At 32.9% G+C, this 16,275-nt stretch overlaps 1 protein-coding gene across 2 annotated transcripts in view; it reads right to left on the bottom strand.

Annotated features, from left to right (window-relative positions):
- The window catches only part of LOC132756042 (malonyl-CoA decarboxylase, mitochondrial-like), a 123,209-nt gene that overhangs the window by 98,098 nt on the left and 8,836 nt on the right, over positions 1-16,275 (bottom strand). The window contains exons 8-10 of one of the 2 annotated variants that reach the window (XR_009629278.1): positions 15,669-15,818; positions 14,663-14,902; positions 12,586-13,712 (exon numbers count right to left, since the gene is read on the bottom strand). Coding sequence is in view for 1 of the 2 variants with exons in the window: in XM_060747011.1 (XP_060602994.1) it covers positions 13,507-13,712; positions 14,663-14,902; positions 15,669-15,818 (596 nt within the window). In the remaining variant the exon portion in view is untranslated. Of the gene's footprint in view, positions 1-12,422; positions 13,713-14,662; positions 14,903-15,668; positions 15,819-16,275 lie in introns of those variants that run through there. The other variant, XM_060747011.1, reaches the window with a different exon arrangement.

The raw sequence follows: 16,275 nt of genomic DNA, 5'->3' as shown, positions 1-16,275 counted from the left end.
CATTCATATTTTATTTTTGTTTTTCGTACATATGTTATTTTTGTTTTTCATACATATTTTAGCCAATCAAAACAGCCTTTAAATCTCAGCCCATAGTTGAGTATAAAACTAGCAGAGTGGTTAGGTCACATTTCGGCCCATTTTTGGAATCGGCCCAGTCGTTTTCGGCCGGGCAAGTCTGGTTTCGGCAGACCCTTTTCGGCCCATTTTTTATATTATATGTATTTTATTCAATTATTGTTTTTTATTATTATATACTGTTATATTAGTGTCTATTTGGAAAGGGCTGTTGATTGGTGATCAGTTATTATTCCATGAATATGCACCACTCAACCCCACCCCCTGAGAATTGAGAATTATGAAACTTAGGTCAATTCCTTAGCACATCCAGATAATGTACAGAACTTTATGCCAGGTGTGCCGGCTCAAGGTCGGGGTCACAGCTACAGGTCAAAGGATAAAGACTTGGGTTTCATGTCCGAAACCCCATGAAGGATTTTAAGGCACCTTGTGACAAATGTTAACCACAACGAGACCATATGCAGAACCTTTCTTTGGGTTACCGCGGATACTAAAAAATGAAAATGTTGGTATTTGCAAATGTATTTGCAAATGGCATTTGCAAATGGGGTACTGTAATTTAAAGATGGCGAAGTGTTTGAAAATGGTGTTTAACAAATGGTGTAATTATCCAAACCTCTACTTTGCAAATGGCGTTATGTAAAAATATGTACGAAAAAACAAAAATAAAATATGTACAAAAAAACTAAAATAAAATATGTATACAAACTAAAATATAATATGTATGCAAAACTAAAAAAAAGTATGTATTAAAAACTACATGTAAAAAAATATCTACGACAAACAAACAAAAATATGTACAAAAAACAAAAAAAGTATAAAAAAATACAAATGTCACTTTTATGCCACCGTTCAAAATACTCTAGTACAGAAATTGTGTATTCCTAGAATTAAAAGATGCTGCGAAAAGTATCCCGTTCTGTCGGTCATTTACTTGATAACAACTTGATGGTGCCATATTGAGCCCCATTTTAAATATGTTGGAAATGAAAAAATGCAGTTAATGTCTTTTTCCAAAGAACTATAAATATAAATGTTCTGGTGAAATTTTTTTTCGATCGGACTATAAATAGTGATTTTTACAAAAACATTATTAAGCTTATCAACAAACTTAAGGGTTTTTGTAAGCTCCGTAACAACCGTTCGCCAGAGGCTTTTTTATGTGAAATCTTACATACTTCTTAAGAAAGAGCAACTATGAATTTTATAATGTTAAAATAATGGTATCTGAGAAATGTAAGATGCTTGTTTTCTGAATAAAGTAGCGATAACTGTGATATTATTCGTCATAAAAGAAACGAAAACTGTAGTATTTGACTTCCATATAAAATACTAATTCACTATCATTGCCAAAAAGCAACAGATGAAAAAGATGGTTCAGGTAAATGGCCAATGTGTATTTTTTGGATAATATAGAAGAACATCAAAATAAAAAAAGCTTTTAAGAAAAACAAGTTAAAGCATAATGTGCCTTTAAAACGTTATTTTTAACCCTCGGGGGGATCAATACCCCACACTCCCCTCTATACCCCCAAAGAGAATTTTACATTATTCTGAAGCTCCGCTCTTAATGTGCGACTACTTAGATAGTTGATATTTTTAGTACTGCCTGTACGGACTACTACTTAAAGCCACATCTACACCTAGTCAAGTTTCTTATATGTCACATTTAGCTAAATAAATGGCCCTTTCAACATATTATCAGGCACATTTTTTACTGAAATGTCTTACTAAGATTTCCCAGAATTTATACCTTTGTCTATGCTAAGACTATCATATTTCTTAAAAATGTGTAAATAAAAAACGGGAAAATAATGCATTTAGCTAAAAACAATGGAGTTAATGAAAGGTGTACATTCTTTTAAAATAAAAGGAAAGTTTGAGAAAAAATATTTTAAGCTTAATAATTGATACAAATTCTTTATTTGGTGATTTATTTGGTGAAAGTTCTTCACTTACTAATCAAGATCATTTAAATCCCTATTGATTCTACTATAATTCAGGGCACATGTTTGTGTCTATTTAATGCCTTGATTTTTTTGTTTACCATTGGCTTTGACTACAATATATTATTTAAAACATAATGAACTTTAATTTTCTATGACCCCAAAGTGCGGTCGTTTGCCTGATGTTAAAAAATGCATATGTACCCGTTTAACGCACTTTGGGGTCGAAATTGGACCCCAAAGTGCGTAACGCACTATGGGGTCGGACCCCAAAGTACGTAACGCACTTCGGGGTCGGACCCCAAAGTGCGTTTGACCCCAAAGTGCGGTCTTTCAATGCTCAAATACATATTAACATTTGAAGTAAGCATAATGATACATTGCAAAACAGGTCCCAGGGTTCTTGTTTAAAAATATAAAAATAAAATGTATAACTATGAAAGAAAATCACTCATATTATAATTTAAATTAAAGTTTTATATGTTTTATTTTAAAATTATTTCAAAGACAGAAATTGTGTGTGTACCGTATCTTTTTAAATAACAGTGTGTTCCGTACCATTTCAACATAACTTTATGAAAATATGCTAAAACATCACTGCATTCACTCGATACATTGGACATAGTAAATATATCCGATTTAACATGTATTTTTCTATAAAATAGTGACAAAAAACATATGACTTGCAAGAAATCGCTTGTTGTGACAAATGAGTGTGTACCGTTCCCCTCGGCCCCGGCTATGAGAAGAAAACTGTACTCGAATGTTCTCAAAAATCATTTAGGGGTTTTCAGAATTTTGATATACCGTGGAAAGCTGATAAAATTACGGGTACTCTGCGCCTTATCTGATCAAAATCGGTTGAGTAATAAATAAGTTATGAATAAAAAACATACCTGAATCGGGTGAAAAATCGGCGTGTTCCGTACCCGAAAAGTCACGTGGTATGGCCACATTGGTATACATGCTAGTGAATAAATGCACCATATTTATATATTTTCTTAGGGTGGTGGTTGGGGGGATGGGGTCGGGGGAGAGGAGTGGGTATTTATACATACTTTTTTGTTTGGAAGAGAGGGGGGAATGTTACCTTGAACCATGTTCAATCATTGGAGGAAGGCCTCAGGTGCCCTTTCATGTAGGCCTACCCAAGTAGAACCACACGAATGAGCACCCATTAGTAGAACCACACAAGTTTCATATTAAAGATAGCTGGGTAGCAGCTCCATGAGCTCCTCACATGAAAGAATCCAAAGTACCTGTCGGGATTCCACCCACAGCAGTGAGTGGCAAGTGGTTGAAGTAACACCCTTGACCTGATTAAACCCCTGTCACACTAGGATGGCATTCTCACGGCGTCCAAAGACATTTAAGAACGCCGATGTGAGCGCTGTTAGATCGCAAACATTGCCATAGCATCTCCGCAGCATCGCATAAAACACCGACCGACGGCGCGCATTTTGTGCATGCTCAAATCAAATGCCGTCACTCGAAGTTCTGATAAGAGCGCAGTGGGATCGCAGTTAGGAACCCATCCTTCCCATTTGGTGCTGTGGCACAAGAATTGGCTGAGGGTTGCGGCCTTAAGGATATTGACATAGTAGAGCGACGTCCGGCCAGTGTCCCGCCCTGGACACTAGAATTACCACATACCGACACTACACTTAGCAAAATTATAACGAAATCTGATTTGCCGCACCTCGCAAAAACAGAAACTAACATATATTATGAGAAATATTCAGGTTATTTACACATATATACAGATGGATCAAAAAACCCGGACTCTGGCCATGTAGCTTCAGCTGTAGTAATTCCATCACTACAATTCCAAAAAATTGACAGGTTAACAAATAAAACATCCATCTACACAGCTGAACTTCTGGCAATTAAAAATGCCATGTGCTGGATAATGGCTAACAATCACAATAAAGTAGCCATTTTCTCTGATTCTCTCTCATCTCTGGTGTCACTTAATTCCAATAATAGTAAGTCAAGACCAGAATTATTACATGAAATTATCTTTTTATATAATGAGTGCCTAAACGCAGGCAAAGAGGTAACCATTGTATGGTGTCCAGCACATATAGGGGTTTTTGGTAATGAACAGGCAGACAGGGCGGCCAAGGCCGGACTAGGCCTCAAACATGTCACTGAGTCTATTTCACTATCCCCCACAGAAGTTTATTCTATAATTAGGAAACATATAATGTCTAAATGGCAAAATTCCATTAATTCACAAGATAATAATATTAAACATGTTAAAAATACAGTGGGGTTAACTCGCCCTATAAACTATTCCTCTGATCGCAGAGTGGATATAATTATTACCAGACTAAGAGTTGGTACCACCCTATTACCAGGCAGTGTTGGTCAACATATTAAGAATATAGATCCCAAATGTCCCCAATGTAGAGTGAAATTTGACTCATATCACCTGCTTTTTGATTGCTGTCAATTCATGGTTAACAGAAATACCATGATTGACAGCTTTCAAAAAGCAGGTCTTGGCTTTACCTACCAAAATGTATTAAATCCCCCTAAATCTAAAAATAAAGTAATATTTTCAGCTCTAGAAAAATTTCTTCTAGACTGTAAATTAACAGACCAGATCTAATAACATAAAACTATAATAGGCGACTTGGATCATATTTTGTAGAGATAACATCAATATTAAAACTAACTATTTAAATAACTTTACTACAGTTACATATTAATTTGTGAATTTTCACCTAAATAAAACATCCTTTCAACTATTATCTCAATAAAGTAAGAATATAAACATAAGATAATAGTTAACAGACATATATACTGGACTTAAAACAGAAAATTCCAACAAATTTCAATGAATATTAAGAAATTTACAGTATATCCCCTATGATACTTAGGATAATGTGGTGATAAACTAAATCAATTAAAAAGTGGAAATCATATCAATTTATAACCATCTAGAAATCAATAAAAACCTAAATTAATCAATATTTAAATATTGTATTAATAAACTTACTTATATAATGGACTAAAAGAAGAAAATTTCAACAAAATTCATTAAAAAATGGAAAAGTTATGGCCATTTTCATATAAAGCCCAACTTCTATTTCATACACAATAAGCTCCAACAGTTACTAAGAATAGTCCAAGGGAAAGAACTCAAATGAATAAACTTGGCACCAAAATATCCAACTAGTTTAACTTTATGTGATTTAACATCTCTTATTGTAGTAGTACATACCAAATTTAAATCTGAATATGTTATTAAAGATACTTCGGCATAAAGCCAATTGTAAATTTGTTAAATTGTTAAAACATATGGATTTTATTAACAATTTTCCACTAAATTACCAATTATTAGGAGTTGTCTATTCTTCTCCTTAATAAATAGTAAATAGTTTAAAACAGAAAGGGGAAGGGTTTATCTGAGCGTGTGGACTGGCCTTACATCGGGTTAAACCCTTTCCCCGGACTGTATAATACATATTGCATATAATTGAGATTAAGAAATAAAACATAGTTTTTATATTATATTTATGATAAGGAAGATCTAAATTCTCTACAGTGAACAGCATAAAAATAAAATACATGGTTTGTTTACACCACATTCCTGAGGGGGTCATAGGTTAATGCTCTAAGCTTGAAGTCAAAATCGGATAGTAAATGTACCAATGGCGACATGAGAGACAATGGCTCTCGACCAATCAGCGAACAGCTTACAAAACCCATGTTCGGCATAAAAACCTGAAAAAAGATATCTTTTGCAGTTTTGTCGATTTAATTATGATAATTGGTTAAACATAAACAATATTTCAGATCATATTTGTATGTAATTCGATAATATATACAATTTTGATTTTGGAAGTGAACCTTTTCAAAAATACAATCGTTTATATTAAATTTTTCGAACCTAGGTTTTTTCGGTTTTTTAGCACTTAAAGAAGAAAATAGTACATCAGATTCAACGATTTAGAGTAGATACAATATTTCAAATTACTTCCTCACTAAATACATATACCATGTATTACATGTAATAATTTTCATACGATTTCAACTTTAGATTTAAAAATTATTGAATATATAAATTGATGTTCCGTACAGGTTAACATTCCTCATTTTCTATCCATCACGAAAACAAGAAAATGGGGTATCAATTCTAATCAACTAGACAAGACTGAACATTTGTGATAACTTTTTTGTTAAATAGGTATACCAGACATTATAGAATCTCTTTTTCACCTAAGAAATAGGTCTTTATAGTTTAAAAAATACGTTTATAAACAGGTGTACATGCAGTTTAACTCCTCTAAATTTCATATATGACCACGCCCACTTGTTGGCTAGTAACCAATAAAAACAAAGTACTCAATAAAATTGTATAAATGGGACAATATGATTGGTCACAGTATATTAAAATGAGCCGTGTCGTGGCGGGACCAACATGGTGGGTTTGCGACCGTGCTTGTCGCGGACCCATTGTGTTGGTTTTGTCGTGACACGGCTCAAATGGTTTTTTTCGAGTTTTTAGTTAATGATATTCGGAACTTATTCGTTTTTCTAAATTAATAAATGACCTCTCATGTCGTTGTTGGTACGTTGGTCCGGTTCTGATTTCGGCTTGCCATATAATTAAACAAAAGATCCAGGTCGTCTATACGGGGGTGGCAGGAGGAATGTAACTAATTTATGTAATTAATTAACCATTAATTTGTATAGGTTGTAATGGATGCACGTATTTGTCATTTTTGACCTTTATAACTTTTAATGATATTGTTCTCTATCTAGAAAGAAACTGCTCAATAAGTATTTAGTTTTGCTGCTGGTTAACATCTATCCTTCGCCTTTATCGGGAGGGAGTTTTACTTTCAGTGGGATGGTTAGACTCACTGGGTAAAATGTGGTATACAATATCCTGTGAGGTTGCCAGTAGAATTTCTATTACTGCTATGATTGAGAAAATATTTACTTATTAACCAAGTTGTATTTCGAATCCTCATTTCGCGGACGGACGCGGACGGTGTTGCAAATCTACACTTAACTCTTTTAGTTTTAAATGTTGTCTAGGCATGTAGACTTATACTTTTAATTGTAAATATGTATATTACATAGTCTTAATATTTATATATTTTAACTGTGGCCCTAGGAAGTGGCCGTGAAACGGAAGTACAATGTGATATTATAAATTTTAATCAATTTATCTTAATTGGGTCTACATGCCAGATATTGTTTTAAAATCAAGTGGTCGAACAAAATTGGGAAGGAAGGCTACCGTTACCCTTAATGTTAAAAGACTCCATATAGTGTAAATATCCTTACTCCCCCGCCCTGTGTTTATTTTTACTTCTTCTCTTTGTCCTGTATATAAAACATAAAAGTGTATGTGTTCCCCCATATGGAGCATAAGTTATACGCATACACTCAAGTATGAAGTGGCCTTTTATTTGTTAAAAAAGGTCACTTCATCACATTAAGGGTAACAAAGATATTACTTAATAGCCATATTTTGGGAATTTTCTAAGCTAGATTAGACCATTGATTTAATAATTGCTATTTTACAAGCTTTTTGTTGTTTTATCCTTATTTGTTAATAGTTGTACAGATGCAATACAATGGAGTGTTAAGGGCACCTGCTAAATTTCTATCACGTTCGCGCGACAAACTTGTCGATATAGGTCAATCCGAAAATTAAGAAAATTTGCAAAATATCACAAAATCGGATTGACCTCCTTATTTGGTAAACAAAGAAATTTCGGCCAATGAGAACAAAGGAGGCAATCACTTTTAGACCAATAAGAACATCTTTAACTAAGCAGGTGTTCGGGTGAAATATACTAGAAATTTATTAAATTCTATCTTTTCCACACTAAAACAAACTTGTTTTTTTAATATTCTGACACTCCTTTGTGTATGTATCTGATCAAATCAGGCCTTTAAATGACTAGCCACATTGAATTGGGAAAATGCGTTCCTGACATTGCTTTAACAAGACTTTCTCTCTATCATTTTAATCATTGAATATTATAATAGTTGACCTGTTATAAGAGACGGTGCTTTTTATAAACGTCTCGGCCCTTTTAACCTTAGGTAATTTAAATATGCTGTTCAATTTTTTTTAAATACACGTCATTTTAACTTAGTATGGGAGCAATCCCATCTTATTCCTATCATGGGTTACGTACTTTTATACGAACTTGTGGTAGGAATTATGGCACACACGTAAACACATGTACCGATAAAACTGTAGACAAATTAAATTAGTTCCCATACAAATTAAGCAAGTTTTAAATGAAGTATGTGCTCGCCCATATGGTTCATTCCGGTGGCGAGGGTAAACAAACCAAACACACACACAAGTTAGGAAGCCGTAGCAACTCAATAGCATCTCCTACAATGCAACAGAACCGGTGTGAAAGCGCAGAACGATCGACGAATGAACGCCATTGTTAGCCATGGCGCTTGTACAGAGATTGTGCGGCGTCTCTATCGCACCTATACTGTGTATGTACGTCGCTTGTACGGAGTTTTTTTTTTTCACAAAAGTCTTACTACGACTTATCAGCACTGTCACGGCGACCATTGTGCTTTCAAGGCGATTCTACTGCGTTCATCTGATATTGCAGAATACAGTTCAGTAGAATCCCTACTTAAAACCATTCCGGAATTAAGATCACCCCTGTATAAAGACCAATTTTCAAAAGAACTAGATTTTCTGTTATTTATGTTAATGGTAGCATGATCCACAGTTAAGACCTCACCACTTATCCACTTTTAAGACCACCAGTTTCAGTTCCAAGTTGCAAATTTATTTTGTGAAGAATTAATTTCTTAATAAATAAGGAATTATGTACATGAAACAAGACCTATGAAAATCAATCTTTGATACAATGTATTAAATATCTTCAGACTTTAGTTCTTTTTAGGATTAAATATTATAACATCAGTTTATAGTAATATTTGAAGGTTATAATAATTATAATTGTTTAAAAACACATGTTATACACATAAATTTCAAATAGAAAGGGTCATGGAATAATTACACTGTATACTGCATGATAATTATACCGCCATGATTAAAAGACATCCGCAATTAAGATCACCACTGAACTTTAGTCTAGTCCTTTTGGTGTCCCTAAACCCTTAATAGAGGGTTCCACTGTTATATATAAACGTGTTTGCAAATAAATGTCTTTTAACATGGTGATGAACGGCAGCACTGGTACGCGACTATTCCAGAACATCAGTGATATCCCCATGATGTCTATCCCCTTACATGAAACACGATATATACGCAGTGTGAACGCCGCGAGTGCTTCATATAAGCTCCATGAAAGCGCAAAGAACGCAGTAGAAGCGCAGTCCGAACGCAGACAATCGCCAATCAAAACGCCGTTGGATTACGCTTTATAACGCCGTGTAAGCACCGTAGCGACGCCATGATCGCCGTGAAGTCTCAATGTTAACAAAAATATCAGATTTTTCTTGCGATCTTGCGGCACTTTGTTAAATTCAACAATGCCGTGCAAACGCAATAAAAGAGCAGTCTAGTGTGACAGGGCCTTTATAACAACTTATCCATTGACCAATGCGTTTTTTTTTCATATAAGGATCAAGTATCACATTTGAACTCTGGGATGTACATAGAGTGGACACGATGCATGGAGGACCAACTGACGTGACAGGTGATTCCAGTATAGTCGCCTACACATTTTGTGGTGGTTGTATAGTGATTAATATAATGTCTTTTAAGTTAACTATGTCCGAGTTTCTTTTGTTTTGAGTCAGAATCTCTCTTCTAGGCAGTGATATTACTCAAACATAAAACAAAATAAAACTAATTAACACAGCATGACATGAACTGCTAATAATAACTGCTCCTTCCATGGGCCCCAAAAAAATAGCATTCCAAACATTCCATAAGAGACGACGCTGCTCACCAGCATTACCAATAACTAATTATATTGTATCCAGTTAGTAAACAATAAATTGAACTAGGATATTTGAAATTTTCAATTCTGAGCATTTAGCAAGGATTTTACCCAGTGCCTGTCAACAAAGCTTTTTATTAAGGCAATTAGGGTTTATATCAAGGTTAAAGAAAATCAAAAGTCAAAGTCACCACCATTCTTCAGGGATAAGAACCGCCGGGGGGGGTTTCTGCTGTCTACGAAAGTTTTATGCTAAAGCTGATTTATTAATACACAGTACAACTACTTAATCTGATCAGACAAGTTTATCATTTCTTAAAAGCACTTTTAATACATGCAGATTATTTCTAAAATGGTAAACAAGAGCTGTCCGGTATCAGGACAGCAACGCTCTCGACTATTCTTAGTGCTTGATAGTAAAAACAAAATGCTTGATAGAGTTACCTCCTCCAGTTTATTGGTTGGGGATGATGATGTGAACAAGTGTGCAAAGTTTCAAAGCCATATGTTAATGGACTTTGAAAATATTTGAGGTATTACAGAAACTTTAAGGTAAATTCTAAGTCGAAAAAGGGGGCATAATTCTGTCAAAGTGCTTGATAGAGTTACCTCCTCCTGTCTACAGGTTGGGGTCATGATGGTGAACAAGTGTGCAAAGTTTCAAAGCCATATATCAATGGACTTTGAAAATATTTGAGGTATTACAAAAACTTTAACGTAAATTCTAAGTCGAAAAAGGGGCATAATTCTGTCAAAATGCTTGATACAGTTCCCTCCTCCTGTCTACAGGTTGGGGTGATGATGGTGAACAAGTGTGCAAAGTTTCAAAGCCATATGTCAATGGACTTTTAAAATATTTGAACTATTACAAAAACTTTAACGTAAATTCTAAGTCGAAAAAGGGGCATAATTCTGTCAAAATGCTTGATAGAGTTACCTCCTCCTGTCTACAGGTTGGGGTCATGATGGTGAACAAGTGTGCAAAGTTTTAAAGCCATATGTCAATGGACTTTGAAAATATTTGAACTATTACAAAAACTTTAACATGAGTGGTTACGCCGACGCCGACACCGACGCTCGGGTGACTACAATAGCTCTACTTATTCTTATCGAATAGTCGAGCTAAAAAATAAACAAACAAATTTGTTGAACATATATTTATCTCCCGCGGAATACTGGTCATTACTAACCCCAACAAGTGCACCACAGATCATGTTAAAGTTCATCATGTTGGTTTTTTCTAAGTTTGTTTTGTTGAGAGAAAAAAATCAAATCTATCTTAGATAATTATATTATGACAATTTTAACACAATACAATAATTTGACAGTAAAGATTTCATTTCATGGTCAAGGTCACAAATTATTTAACCAGAAGTGTTGTCTAATCGGGCGGGCAAGCATAAATCAAATTACATGTAGTCAATTTGCAAAGTTTTTATACTGTCTGAGTTGCAACTAGACTTACAAAAAATACAGGAATGGTGCACTCTCAATAATATGGCCATAAATCCAGAAAAGACCACGTGCATGATAATTGGATCAAAATGTAAAATAAATAACATAGGCAATCTTTCTCTACATATTGAGAATTCGAGTATAAATAATGTTCATTGTCAAAAGCTACTTGGATTGCATATTGATAACTGTCTATCTTGGAAAACACATATTGACAAAACATGTTCTAAGCTTGCTTCTAAAATATCTCTGCTGAAAAGAATTCAAATATTTCTTACACCTGAAATGAAACAATTATTTTATAACGCTTACATTGCCCCTACTTTTGATTATGGATGTATTATTTGGTCCCAATGTAACAAATCAGATCTAAATAGAATAACAAAATTACAAAAAAGAACCGCTAGAATTATTTTAAATAAACCCGTAAAAACAAATTCTCTTGATATGTTTCAAAGTATGAAATGGTTATCTTTTCCATCTAGATGTAAATACTTTTCTGGAATTATGGTATATAAAGCGATGAATGAATTAACGCCAGCATATATTTCTAATCTAATTCCGTTATCTCAAAATAAAACTTACTTACTAAGATTAACACATAAAAAAGATATTATGCATAAACGACCTAAAACAAATTATTTGAAACGTACTTTTTATTATTCTAGTATGGAGTTATGGAACACTATTCCTTTAAAAATAAGAAATCTTTCAAGTCTTAAATTATTTAAATCACATTTCAAACATTTATTATTATCTAGAGATGAATTATAGAAAATTTACCTATACTATAATATAATATTATGTCTGTCTTCTTTGTTGATTAAGATTTACTGAATGTTGTAATCTTTACAATAGCTTTAATATGTCCGTTGTTATGTTTATGTTTTATTGAAGGCCTTGTTGAAAATAAGATTTTGCATTATATGTGTTGTATCTAATGCTTTGATGTATTGTCTTAATAAGTTACCTTCGTTAAATAAAGAGTTTATTATTATTATTATAAAGTTAATTTAAAGCTAATTTTAGTAAAATTTGATAATTTGACATTAAATATGTCAAGGTCATTTATATAAATTGTAAATTGTCAAATTCGGTTTGAGCTTCTTAATTGTAGATTTTGTCGTTGTTAATAACAGAGTATTATAGCCAATAACAGAAAAAAATCAAGCAAAAGACAATAATTTGACCTAGTTTAATTTATGAGTCATACAACTGAGTTGAATGGTCTGGTTGTGACATGCAAATGATAAATGCATCTCTTCTTCATATTTGCATTAAGTTTCAATGAAATCCAGTCAATTGTTGCCAAGAAATAGTGTGAAAATGTAATTTGGATGGACAGACAAACATATCCTTCATGGGAATAGACATTATGGGATTCTTCTTTTGATCTTTTTCAACCCCAAACACTTTTTCAACCCCACAAGCTACTTTTTCAGCCCCAATACAGTTTGTATGAAATGAACTTCATAATGTTATGTTACCAGTATACACAAACTCTAACCCCATGATGTCTATCCCCTTACATGAGACAGACGGACAGACCATTTCTTTTGTTATTTTCATGTTTTTTATAGAGTTTCCTCAGCCCCTTTGTCTATCATTATAGAAAAAAGTCTTCTGGTTTACAGTTAGATGGCCCAGGCAACACAGTTTAAACAACCTGAATATACAAATTCCATCTGCAGGGGATAGAAAAATAACAAGTAAAGATTTTGTTAATAAAGAAAAAAAATAAGGTTAACATAGAAAAGTCAGATATATTTAAAAAAAAACGTTTACATTTTGATTATTTGAAAAATTGAATCATCATTAAATAATAAGTACAAATTACATGTATTAGACAAAATAACTCATTTTGGAGATCTAAGTCATTTATCACAGGAATAACAACATAAATGCATAATATTCTGTTTTCTTATGGCAAAGTCCAATTTTGTTAAACTGCAAGGAAAGGCACACTTAGTTAACTTCCTTTGCATAAAGTCACACTTAGTTAACTTCTTTTGCATAAAGGCAAAATTAGTTAACTCCATTTGCATAAAGGCACACTTAGTTAACGGCACAATTAGTTAACTTCCTTTGCATATTAAAAACATTATATATTTTTACTCAGCGGTCAACAGCTGTTGTATATGATTTGAAGTATTTATATATTTGAGTTCTATATATTGTTGACTATTTTTCACAGTGTCCTCCGGATAGTATCTGTAATTCACCATGAGACCACAAGAGTTTGACAGCCCACGTAATGTTGTGTCTGCCATCCAGTTTAAACGCCATAAAACTGCTCCATTTTGTAAATGGAAGTTGGCTGAAAATAGAAAAGTTATAATAAATTACCCTTAAATTAACCAAAAATTTAAATTAACATTTTTGTACCTTTCATATACACAGTGCCAGCAACTTGGATATATTAGACAGGTTTACTCTTTGTATACAATATTAAATGATTGATTTCATTAATTGTATTTCTCTCATATTTTAGGCTTAAAGTTGGAATAAAAGTCATTTTACCTTAATTTCTTAATTTAATTTCTTTCATAAAAGTACAAGTTTTACATATATCATCAATATGAAGTGAATTAATATAATGGTCTATGTAAAGTTTTTGCATAAACACAATGACAATTATGTTGCTATGGAGACAATAATATATCAATATATATGTTTCTTTAAAACATACAAGCTGAAAATCGATGACCTTTTTTTCTTCTTCATTTTTGTCAGCATTTTTGGGTTCAGTGATTTAAAGTCAGCTCCCATAACATCAAGGTTCTAGCCAGATGACAAAGTGAAATTCCTAAGAAAGTGCTATTAATATAATTATATAACATAGAACCCTGAAAAAGGCTTGTTACAGTCAAATTGTTCATTTTATTTCAGTTATATATAGATTATAACTAATCATGTGTTGACTGTGTGTGCCACTTTTCTTACTATTTATACTGCAAAAGTATACATATTTCCAATCAAACCCTTCACCTACAAATCCGACCGTCTAAATTCTTTTAAAACGACCATTCAGCTTCCATTCGGGCACTGTGCATAATGATTTTTAGGTATATCAAGATTGAAATTTTAAGTTGGTCAGCCAATAGTAAAATGAACCTGGCCATACTGCACAGAAGTGCAGACCTGTTAAACTCTATGCTAGTGGTGAAGGCTAATCACTTTTTGTAGCTCAGTGTTACTTGGATAAAAAATAAAGTGGATGATAATCTGTACTATAATGTTTTCAGAGCAGTTAACCATTATACCCACCAACTGGATTTAATGCATATCCACGTCTTTTCTCAATGTATAGGTATCTAGCACACAACCTCATTAATGGAGCCTTCATTGCTTTCATCATATCTTCACTTTTCACCCAGGAATGTTGGCTGACATGATCTTTAAAAACTTGTAATGCTGTTGCAAAATCTTTGTCAATATTTGATGCATTACATAAACATTCAATCTCAGCTTCAGTCAATAACTGTGAAGAGTGACTTCCCTTGTCCTCTACAGTAAAGAAATAATTGTATAAAAAATACATGTATTATGTTAATATATTGTCTATAAAGCGTAAAATTTAATAATTACATGTATATAGAATCCTGAAATTTTTACCCTTTCCTAAGCAAAGATAATATTAACATTTCAAAAATAAATAATTTCATCAATAAATTAATACACATAAATTTAAAATTAAACTTATTAAGTTTCATTATACCAATGCAACAAATTTAAATCCTGAATTTATTAGAAGATCTAACTTGACATAAACAAGGACTTGCAGGATAGCTGAATAGTTTATAATTCATATTTGGTGATAAAAAACTTTTATAAAATAATATATTTCTGCCACAAAAATAAACCTTTATAAGAACTCTGACTCAATTTCCCAAAAAAACCCACAAAAAACCTCCCCTTTCTCAAGAAAATATGCCACATAAATAAACCCTCCCCCATGACATCAAAATCTCTCTTTCAAAAAAATATCAATCTCTTAAAACTGCATCATGATATTATTTCTTTTGCACGATCATCTACAGTATTGTATTAACTGACTTGTAAGCAGGTGGTTGCTAGTTTAAATTCCACACAGTGTCAATAAAAGTTTATTGGTGTTATAAATTTGAAATGTTTTTAAGAATACAAAATGCAAGTTCCTCCGACATTACTGATACTTCAAAATAAGGAAACCTGTTTTTAAGCACTGTCTATACAATGATAAAGAGTGTTAAGTTTTAAAATTGTTAACACAAACACATAAGCACATACTTACTTGAAGCAAGATTTATTTCACTAATTAACCAGTCTCTGAATCCATGGATTGGAGAAATACTGGAGAATTGTGTTATCTGTGGCCACTCGTGTTGAAGCTCCCCGGCAACCTTCTTGATTAGATAGTTACCAAGATCCACACCTTGTAAACCTGTAAGAGTTAACAAATGACTAACAATAGAATGAAACTTTTCAAATCCTAAACCATGAAATGTCTGTGTTCTACAAAATATGCTACTCCATCGAAAACAATCCAAAACAACTTGTGTTTTGTTTTTGTTTTTTGTTTTTTTTTATAGAATATTTGACACAGCATTATTCAAAGTATTCTACCTTAGTATACACAATGCATTCTGCATTCTAAGTCACCCATATTACTTCTGTAATGTTCAGAAAAGAAATATACCATTTATATTTATCCTGTTGACTGTAAAAGGCATTTCTGCTTTACGGCATTTAAATTGTTATATAAGTTTATTGTTCTTAAATTTCAAACCGAACACAATCAGTATAACTTGTTGCGTCAGACTGGCTTGTTTCAAAACTGGTGACTTAATTCTTTTACTATTGCCACTTGAAGGGTTAATAATTAATGCACATTTTATGTC

This window comes from Ruditapes philippinarum, unplaced genomic scaffold (genome assembly GCF_026571515.1).
Source record: "Ruditapes philippinarum isolate M1 unplaced genomic scaffold, ASM2657151v2 ctg509_1_1_1_1, whole genome shotgun sequence".
Lineage (NCBI taxonomy): Eukaryota > Metazoa > Mollusca > Bivalvia > Venerida > Veneridae > Ruditapes > Ruditapes philippinarum.
This window is presented reverse-complemented; position numbering and strand designations above follow the sequence as displayed.